The sequence below is a fragment of the Acanthisitta chloris genome, unplaced genomic scaffold (assembly GCF_000695815.1).
Source record: "Acanthisitta chloris isolate BGI_N310 unplaced genomic scaffold, ASM69581v1 scaffold22914, whole genome shotgun sequence".
NCBI lineage: Eukaryota > Metazoa > Chordata > Aves > Passeriformes > Acanthisittidae > Acanthisitta > Acanthisitta chloris.
This window is the reverse complement of record NW_008669069.1, coordinates 1-10,745: the sequence shown is the minus strand read 5'-3', so window position 1 is coordinate 10,745 and position 10,745 is coordinate 1. Positions and strand designations below refer to the sequence as shown.

Sequence of the window (10,745 nt, the reverse complement as noted above, 5' to 3'; positions counted from 1 at the left end):
TCCCCAGGTGTTCGCTGCTTCTCCTCCAGCATCTCAGCGTCACTCAGGCACGGCGCAGGGACCTGGGGAGAGAGGACACAGTGACCTGCAGGAACACACCCCAGTACAGAACACCTGTCTGAGTACACAGGCCCCACTGCCCTGATCCTGCCTCCAGCTCCACCAACGGTGGTCTCGGCTGAGCTTGGGAAAAGGGAGAAACCCAACAGGCACAACAGCTGCTTTGGAAGAGCTGAAGCACTGGACTGCTCCAGCAGAAGCACTCTGGTCTGTTTCCACCAGAGAAGCAGCAGTTCATGCCCAAGCAGGAGGAGGCCCAGCCATTTCCCACCACGTTCATGGAGTAATTTAAGTAGGAAGGGCACTTCTGAGGTCTCTAGTCCAACCACGCCCTTAAAGCAGGGCTAATTTCAAACACAGAGCAGGCTGCTTGGGGCTGTAACAGTTTTCTCCAAGGACGGAGATCCCACACCCACAAGGGGCCTTCCCAGGGACAGCCCTGCAGCTCACACACAGTGCCAGAAGAAGATGCCTACAACCTCCCACTCATCCCCAGCCCCTCCTAGCTCCATGGGTGCCAGCTCATGGCAGGACTGATCTCCAAAACCCCATCTAGCTGTGACCCCTTTTGAGGAAATCCAAGGAAACCAAGAGATGCAGGTTTCCAGGGTCAGAGCAAACAGGCTTTTCATCACCAGCCCAGTGTTGTTTTGCCCCAACCAAGTCACACTCCCAGCTTTCTCTCACTGTCCCAGAGCACTCCCTGCTCCCGAGCTGACACTCACGGCACTGTGGGGAGGAAGGCTGCCATCCTGCTGTGCACTGCTCTCCTCAGCCTGCCCAGGGCCCTGCACAGTGAGGGGCTCCTGTGTGCCAGGTCCTCGTGGGCACGGCCCCTCCTGAGCTGTGCTCTCCTCCTGCTGCAGGATGCCCCTTCTGTCCAGGACACTGTAAGAACAAGGCATGTGTCAGAGACCCACACCTCCTGAAATCCCCCCTCTTTTCCCAGCAGGAGAAGTGCTGGTGGAAGACAAAGGACAGGGCTGCCCCTCAAGAGCTTACCTGGGGGGCAGAGGCCCGCAAAGCACCTCACAGCAGTTCTTCACTATGTTACCATGGCTGTAGGGATTCTGCACGCGGTTCTTCCCAGTCCAGGACCCCTTAATCTGCAATAGGCAGGGCACAAGCTCAAGTCTGCTCCAGGGAAACCCTGCCCCAGCTCCCAGTGCCCTGCCTTGGCCCGCAGGGTGTGCACAGCTGTGACGTGCCAAGAAACAGTGACAGCTTCGAGGAAGACTCTACTTACATCTTCGTTGGTTGTCTGATTCAGTGCCACCAGGAAGGTGTGGAACCCAGTTAACCCCACCACTGACCACAGCGTGAAGAAACAGATGAGCACCTCCAGTACAGTGAGAACAGTTAAGGACTGGGAAGAGCCTGGAAGTGGACCCAGCCCACCTGTGTCACTACCCCCAGGCACACCAACTTCTCTTCCTCTCCTAGCCAAGGTTTTCTGTTTTACCTTCCTCCCAAAAGCCACAAAACTGCTCCTCAGCTTGTCATCGAGGGAGAAAATGCCCAGAAAGACTCCTTAGAGAGGCCTGGGCAACAAGACTCCAGCCCCTTCAAATGCAGCTTCCACTGACCCCCAAGCAGAAGCCAAGCCCTTGGCACCATGGAAGGATATGTCCCTGGGGTTTCCTTCAACGTGTTCAGAAAACCAATCTTCAGAGATTCTGCAATACAAAGAGAGAGAGATATTTTTTTAATCTGGAACATCCCACCAAGTCTGGTTCCCTTTCCCACTCCATCACTCTGGTTTCACACCACTATCCATATCTCCCCCCCTTCCCACCCTTCCAGCCATCCAGCTCTTCAGCCAGACTCACTCAGTGCTACGTAGACGATGTTGAAGGTGAAGATGTAGATGGTGAGGAGGGAGAGTGAGAGGATGAAGAGGTAGAAGTAGCGGTAGTTCCTCTTCCCCACGCAGTTGCCCACCCAGGGACAGTGATGGTCGAAGCGCTCTAGGGAAGCCAAGATGGAGATCAGCACCACTCCAGTGTGGCCCTGCCCACCTCCAGATCCTTGCTCCTGTGCCCCCAAGTCAAAAATCTCCCAGGATGACAAGGACTCTCAAGTCCAATCCTCTGTTCCCTCAGGGCCCCATACCCCAGCTCCCTTCCAGGAGGGGAGGCCAGGTCAGGAAAGTCATAAATCATTTTATGATGAGTCATTTTGCACATTAAGAGAGAATCTCAGCTTGGCCCCTCATGTGTCTTCCTGGGGTACAACAGCTGCAGCACATGGGTTAGATGAAGGCCTGGGTGTCCCCAAATTATTATCCAACCCTCTATATATCTACTAGAATAAGCAGAAGATGGTTCAAGGAACTGCATAAACACACAAAGGCTGGGAATCTGCAGAGGAAGAAAAGGATCCATAAGGACAGGATTTCTCCCTGGAGCAGGGATGCTGAACATGAGCCGACTATACACACAGAAGAGGGACAACAACCAGGGCACTCCACAGGACGGCACAGTCCACATCCTGATGGAGCTGCTGTCACCCACGACACAACTCTCCACTGGAACTCTCCAGCCCAGCAAGGCCAGAGTCCAGCAGAACTCGAACACAGGCTGCACGTGTACACAGACAGCTGGACTTGGTTAGATTAGTTAGTGGCAGAGTCTTGGCAAAGAGGAACCACCTTGCTCCAGCTTCTGAGCAAATCTCAAGATCCTCCAGCATAAGACAAGGCATCCTGTCCCCATCTGGACACCCCACCACTCCGGAGATGCCCAGCACGGGTCCAGGCACAGGTCTCCCACTCTCCCTGAGGAGCCAGGGGGCAGGAGCAGGCCCGAGCCCCGCACTCACCCACGCAGTTGTCACAGATGCTGCAGTGTGAGGCTCGTGGCGGACGGAAGATCTTACATGTGTAGCAGTACTTCAGCTTCACGATCTGGTTGTTGATCTGGAAGTTCTTGATGCGTGGGGGTGGGCGCTGACCCTGTGGCACAGTCCCGTTGGTGGCCTCTGCCAGAAAGAACCCAGCACAGATCAGACATGCTGCTACAGTATAACAGGTCTAGAACAACAATTCTCTTCCCTGCCTTTCCTAACAGCGGGATCATTCCGGAGCCAGCGGCTGCAGCTCTGCCTGTGCGGGTCAGAGCCAACATGGCAGCTTGGAGGCAGGAAAAGGGATGCCAGAGCTTTCATGGGCATGTTCAGAGGGGGCTGGGGGTGTGTCACCTACATCCACCAAATCTTGTCTATCCCTGAGATCAAGGGGACCCCACCAAGCTTCCTGCACCCCTTCTCAGAAATAAACTGGGTTTATATGTACACAGCTACAGGACAGAAAGCAGCAGGTGAAAGGGTTCGCAGAGAGGGACACAGGTAAGTCATGATGCCTTTTTGAGACTCAGCCAAGCAGAATGAGCCAGCAGACTGGGACAATCCTCATTTTTGGAGGTCCATCTGGGAAGAAAGGCTCTGCAGGGATTGTAGCCTATAAATATAACAGGCATGTAGAGGTTTTTCCAGCCCTCACCAGCTCAGCCGCTCTGCACTCACCAATCTCCATCTCGATGAAGGCTGCCTCATCAGGCAGGGCCCTCGGGATCACCCCAGGGTCACTGAAGCTTGTCCGCAGGAGTGTGGCCATGGCAAACAGGAAGAGGACTGCTGCAAACACGGGGATGGCTGGGGACAGCTGGACAGCCAGGTACCGGCACCTGCGGAGACAGGGTGGGAGGCGATGAGTCAGAGTCTGACAGTGATGGGCCGAGGGCCTGGCACAGCATCAGAGCCCAGGTGCTCAGGAGCACTGGATAAATCTGGAGCAGAGAAGCTGTTCAGCGCGTCCTTCTGATCCCACCACCACAGGGGAACACTCCTGGGGCAGCTCCAACAACCAGGCACCAACACAGCACTGCTGTGCTCCCCACCAGCCAGGCACAGATACTTCCCAGCATTTGTTGTGTTTCCAGCTCCTGTTTTGGGCAATGCCAGAAATGCAACCAAGCAGCTGGAGTGACGTTGCCCAGAGGACCCCCACTTCCAAGGGATGGGCCAGATCTCTGGGTGAAGCACTTGAGGCCTGGTCAGGGACCACCACCGGAGAGAGCCGGAAGGCATGAAAGCACGTGGGGACAGTGGGAATCTCCGCCTGGCCTCTAAAGGGCAGCAGCTTGCAGTACCACAGAAATTACGGGAATGAACTGCATCCTGTGCTTCTCAGGAATGGACTCCCATGGAAGCACAACATTCCCATGCAACAAGACATCTGGCTTCCTTTGGCTTTTTTGAGGCGAGGGCCTGGAAAACTCCAAATAAATCATAACGGCTCCTGCTCCAAGACTTCCCCAGCTCAAGAGGGAACACGGCACAACGTTTTTTGCTCTAAAAATGCAGCAATGCCCAACGAGGTCCTGTATGGTGCTGATCCCGCTGATGCAGGAGGTGCAAAGGGAGCACAAGACTCATCTCACTGCAGCCCTGCCACTCCTAGACACCTGCAGCCACATCTTCATGGGTGCTGCAGCACAGGCTGTGCAGGAGGCCTGGGCAGAAATCATGGTTTAAAGATGTACAGGGCTGAAAGAAAACACATTTTACCCTGATTCCTTCAGAAAACTCCACTTATGTTGGAGTTAAGTTCCTATGGAGTTTTCCTATGATTTAAGGGAAACTCCACCCAAATCCCACCACTTGTGCCCCGTATCACCTCTCTTCGCACACATCGCTTCCACAGATGCAGCTGGCACTCAGGCATTCAGGCACCTGGGTTTTTTTTATCCACCCCTTACCCTTTGTGGATCCAACCCAGACTCCTGCTGTTCCACAGCTAGTCTCCATGGGAGTGTCAGGCTACTGCGGTGAGAAGCTGAGGATTATCCTCCCCGGCGGTGCTGCTATTCCAAGCAAGACCATTTCCACAACCTCCACAGCACTATTTAATTCTGGACAGCATTCCCACCACAGCTTCCCCAAACACAATACCATTTCCAGCTCCAGCTGGCACCACCAAGCTCCACAGGCCTGCCGCAGGAACGCTCACTGGGCCACTGCCTGACTCCAGCAACTGTCCCCCACGTGCGACGAGGACAGAAGGGCTATACAGTGACACTACAGCACGCTTTGGTCACAGCTGCAACACCAAGTGTCTACAGCAATGCACAGGACCTGTCCCCTAAACCAACATCCTTAATTTCAGACACTGCACACTCTGCAGTTCCCCAAAATAGCATCTCCGTTCCAAGCCCTGCCCACAGCCGAAGACCCAGAGGGCCGAGCTTATTGTCTTCAGGCAGCCCAAGATAACTTTACATTCCCTTTGCAAGGGCAAAGTCCAGGGAGAGAGCTGCGGGTCAGGCAGTGAGTAAACAGAAACCTTGGAGCCCATTTGGGAAAGGAATATGAGTTTAGGAATAAGGAATATAGATTTATATGTGGGTCAGCCTCTTTCCCCAGGCAACTAGCAACAGGACAAGAGGGCATAGCCTCAAGCTATGCCAGGGGAGGTTCAGGTTGGACATCAGGAAGAATATCTTCACTGAAAGGGTGGTCAGGCATTGGAAGGGGCTGGCCAGGGAGGTGGTGCAGTCACCATCCCTGGTGGTGTTCAAGAAACAACTGGACGTGACACTTAGTGCTCTGCTCTAGTTGACAAGGTTGTGATTAGTCAAAGGTTGGAGTCGATGACCTTGGAGGTCTTTTCCAACCTAAATGATTCAGTGATTCTGTGATTATTCCTTGAAAAGCTGGACATTGCCTGTGCCAAAGGGCTGCAGCCTGACCCTTGTCCAGCTGACATGACAGCTTTTGGAACTGCGGTGACAACATGAACATATTGTGGGTTTAAATATGGATCCATGAACTGTGTTAAAGCTGAGCCAGGGCCCTCCTGCTTCCCCAGGTAGTCAGGCAGAAGTGTGTGAGCCAGAGAAGACTCCACAACACTGAAACGGCATCCCAAGGCCTAACGTGGAACCCACCACATACCTCCCATCCCTCCCCATGCTGACAGGGCCTCGCTCTTTGGAAGACGACTTTCAGGGAATGTGTCCATGGCAGGGAAAGCAATAGGTAAGGCCACCAACACAAGGTCTGACTCGGTACTCAGATACTTGCTAACATACTCAGCCTGTGCCTCATCTCCAGCACTATTTCCCTCCTCAGTAACAGACATCTTAAAGATCTTTTGTTTGGGAAAGCTCAGAGCCAACAGAGATGCACTGTTGGCATGTGAGGATGCTGCTCCCCTCTCCTGGCGCCATATCTGTGCTCTGGAGCGTTTTGTCACTGAAAAGCGAACAATAACAGCACTATCACAACTCATCATCATGGGGGGGTGGGCTGGGGGCAGGAAAGCTTGACAAAGAGATCATTGGAATGGGAGGGTGGGGGGAGAAGCAGCTGGGAAGTGCCACGAGTTACGGTGCTTGGCTGGTTATTTTGTGCCCACTTGGGAAGGTCTGTTGTAATCAGCACATTAAGCAAAGCTCTGGAGGAAAGAGAAAGCCACCATGCCAGCCCCAGCGACTGCAGCCACAGCCACAGGCAGCACATCTCCTGGGCGGGCCCTGCTGGGGGTTGGCACAAGGTCCACGGTATCGCTCACTTTTCACCTGAAAATCACTGGTTTAACTTCCCGAAACTACAGCACAACTACACCATGTGCCTGTCCTGAGCATCAGCAAAGCGCTATCTTTCCCAAATGCCTGACCCTCATCAGAGCACTTCAGCCATCTGTACCTCCCAGCCCTGGGACAGTGTCCAGGACCTGCTGCGCTCACAGTAAGCGCGGAAGTGTATGCTCCAAAACCTGGGTAAGCACCGCACCACCATGATGTGTGTCTGGGCCCTTCCCAGCAGCACCTAGGCAGAGCTGGAGCTCTCCATGGAACTTCTCCCTGTCTGCCAGCAGTGACACAGAAACCCTTGACACAGACCCACATTAACTGCCAGCACACACCACGTGCTTCTGACCCCACCAATGCAGCCAGCGACTGAAGCAGGAGACAGATACATTACACCAATGTTATTGCTCTTTTCATGGACAAAAATCAAATCTCCACATAGGCAGATCACCCTGAGATCCACATGGGAATGGGGGTGCCACAGAGGACATGCAGGCTGCAGGGAGGGTGAAGTCATCTCCTGAGAAGGAACCCACATTATGAGAAAAAGGTCAATTCAAACCCTGGGAGCAGCCACTTGATGCAGAAACAGGAGCAAAATGAGCTGAACTCAGGACACCAAGTTCACCTCTATCGAGAGAAGTTACAGCGATTAAAAAGCACTGATCAACTCATGTGTAAGTTTTTGACAACTTTTGGCACAGACCTAACCAGAGGTAACAGCAGCATAGAGGCACCTCTGTCAGTCTTAGGTCTCTGGGGTTTGGAAATCAGAACAGAACAATAAAGTCACATGAGGGGCAGTGCAGGTGTTTTCAACTCATCAGAAAACAAAGATATTTTAATCTCAACATAGCTAAGAAAGTAGGAAAACAAAGTGACAAACATGACTGGGCATTGAAAAACCCAACAGCAGCCCCTTCCCACATGGAGCTGGCATCATTGTTCCTCTGACATGTACAGACATCAAGTTCTGTGCTGAAAAGCTGGAGACAGAAGAAATCCCATTCCCTTCAGATGAACAGGGAGCTGAAGGGGAACTCACTTCAGGAGAGCATGAGACAGGCTGGCAAACTGCAAAGGGAACTCCCAGCCTGAGTGAGGATGCTGCATCCCATCACCCTCTTTCCCAAAGGGATTTCACAAGTGCTTTACCTGGGCTTCTCCCCATGCTCGAACACCACAGGCAAAGTTAGCAGCTAAGTGCCCTACCGCAGGGCTGACGTACCATTAGGAGTCTGAAATAATGCCAAGAGGATGTGAAGCAGAATTTCATAGGACACGTTACGGAGCAGACCCAGTTAAACACAGGTCTCAGACTCTGTGAGAGCCAGCCCTGAGCAGTGGGAGCTGCTCCCTGCCGACGTGGCGGCGAGGTGCCCTTGGGCAGAGAACTCCGGTCACTGCAGAGCCCTTCCCGGGAGCCAGCACAGCTCCGTCCCTCTGCCTTATCTCGGAGGGAGGAGCCGGATCCCAGGTACAGCGCTGAGCTCTGCCAGCTTCAGGGTCCCGTTCGCTCCCGGATGGAGAGACTTACCCGGTCCCAGAGCACAGCACTGCGGTCTGGGGGATCAAAACACAGACATTCCCACCCACAGGGCTGAGGTGGCTCAGCACACTCGCCTGCAGACACCGCGGAGCAGCCGCCGGCACCGGAGATACTCAGAGGAAAACACAGCCGCAAGCCGAGGAGCAGGGCTGGGCAGACCCTGCCAGCGAGGAACGGTGGCGGCTTATCCCCTGACGTGGGTGCCAGAACCCACCGGCCTCGGCTGTAACCGGAGCCAGCGCAGCCCAGAGCGCAGGGATCAAGCCCGGCCCGGCACAGGGCGAGCAGCCAGACGGATCCTGGCTCCAGGCACCTCAGAGCCGCGTTCACACAAGGTGTGACTGCGCAAGTGATTCAGCTGAATGGAACAGGCATCACGGCACGGGCAGCCCTGCAGTGAGCGGGCAGCGAGGGTAAGGGCTCCTCCGCCCACCGCCGCCTGCCGCGCTCCGAACCAGACCCGAACACCCGGCTTGCTCCTCTGAAGCACGAACTTTAAGGAAGAAACCAGGAATTTCCATGCAAATATGCCAAAAGCTCAGACAAATGGACAACAGATAGGCTAAGACCCTTCTCCAAGAGCACAGACAGTGTGCAGGATTCCCGAGTTGTCAAGCTGCTCATCTCAGCCTGGTCAGTGAAACAGAGACCTTGGGGAGTGTTTTCCCATTGGGAAGGCAACATTTCATCCCCATCCCAAATTCAAAAATCCCTAGACAAGTTCAAAACACTCTCATCTCTGTCAAAGAGAAGACACTGACGTGTTTGGCACTGAGGGAATCAAATGGGTATTTGGGGGTTTTCCAAACTTTTCCCAGCACACCTCAGATGATTCCACTAAAATTCAGAGGTGATTCTGCTCCCAGCAGCACTGCTCTCGCAGAGCCCTCCCTCCAGCTCCAGGCACGTCCTGGATGTCTCAGTGCAATCGACCCCTCCACAGGCCTCTGCCTCCCAGACCATGGAAAGGGGCTTCTCGAGGAATTTCCAGTCACATTGCTGACTAACCATTGCGTTGCCAACATGGCCTAGGGCTGGAAAACAGCCACGGCTCACTCTGCCCAGTGCAACCACGTCAGAAGCTGGCAAGGGAAACCACAGCAGAGTGGGATGTGGTTCACTCTCCTGCTATGGACAGGATCCACAGGGAGCCAGAGCAATTATCCCTCAAATAAGTGTTTTTGGAGCAGCAATCAGTGTTTCTGGAGCAGCAACACCTATTACTTCTGTCTGCAAGGTAGGAAGGCTCAGTCCCATTTTTCAGATGGGAAAAAATTCCAAACAACAAACCAAGACTGGTGTCACTTGGTACCTCTGAATTTAGACAGAACCAGGGATAATTTGAGCTAGAAGCTAGGAAGAGCCACGCTGGAGCCAGGGGATGTGGAGACAAGTTCCCTGGCCTGGGGAAGATGCCGAGGAAGCCAGCATCTGGGCCAAGGGCTTTATGGATCTGCAGGAATAGCCAGGGCTTAGCCAGCAAGCAGCTCCTTCCGCCTGCTTTTCATGGCTTAACGAGCTGCTGTGTTGCTCAACACCATCTCAGCCCTTTGCCTGCCCCACAACACAAACATGCCGATGCAAAACAAAGTTTTGCAGTTGTTTAGCTAATCCAAGCTCATCCTCAAACCAGGCAACAGGGGTGTCCTGCCCCCTCCCACAGTGTCTGAGCTCGGGCAAACCAGTCTTTTCCTTTTTGTTTGTTTTTTTGATTGTAGGATTAGTCTAAGGCCAGCCCAGCTCCCAGGGAGAGCTGAGAGGAGGGGGCAGGTCCCTCTCTTTTGGCAGGATCCAAGGTTTTGGCTGCAGGTCTTAATGCAGCTGAGCTTATCTAAAGGCTGGCCAGGCCCTTCCCAAACACCGTGGCTCCAGCTGAGGGGTCTCTGGCTGGGGGCAGCACAGGCAGGTTGGACTTGCCTGAGCCCTGGAGCCACCAATCTTACTCTTTCTGTCATTCTCCAGCCAGGTCACCTCCCCAGTGGGGCTGACCCAGGGGCTGCACATCCCCATACGGGCAGAGACACAGGGTGAGCCCTGGGGCTGCAGCAGCAGTGTCCTTGCACCCCAATTATCCCAGGGTGGGAAGCATGCCAAGATGAGAGACTGCCAAGTCCCAGACACAGGGGAGGGTGACCCACGGGGACAGAGTGTCAGCATCACCCTGAAGGGTCTGCACACAGGGAAAGGTGACCTGGTAAGGGCCAGTGTCACAACCTGGGCAGAGCCAGGGGCAAGGTCTGGTTGGGCCCAACCTTTCCAAAACCTCCGGGCTCAAGGGTAAGAAGGCATGTCTGGAGAGAGAGAGCCACACTGTGCCGGGCTCCTCCCTGCCAGGCTGCTCCATGCCAGGCTCCCTTCCCTCTCCACCCCGTGCCCAGTCCCGTGCCCGTCCCGCGGGATCCCCGGAACTCACTCGAAGGCGAAGAAGAGGGCGCAGGTGCCGAGGATGAGGAACAGCGTCAGATAGAAGATGCCCTTCTGCCGGGCCATCATGATGCGGCCATCGCAGCAGAAGGTGTTCCTGCCCGGCAGCTTCTCCCATTTCC

At 54.4% G+C, this 10,745-nt stretch overlaps 1 protein-coding gene across 1 annotated transcript; it reads right to left on the bottom strand.

Moving 5' to 3' along the window:
- Window positions 1-8: 8 nt before the first annotated feature.
- Window positions 9-10,740, bottom strand: ZDHHC9 (zinc finger, DHHC-type containing 9; the record flags this gene model as incomplete). Its single annotated transcript, XM_009073188.1, has 9 exons — window positions 9-62; window positions 786-948; window positions 1,063-1,166; window positions 1,307-1,409; window positions 1,688-1,736; window positions 1,890-2,027; window positions 2,881-3,039; window positions 3,583-3,743; window positions 10,613-10,740. Coding segments are annotated over 9 exons (1,059 nt in total), but the record flags the coding sequence as incomplete, so codon positions are not given.
- Between the last annotated feature and the right edge of the window lie 5 nt (window positions 10,741-10,745).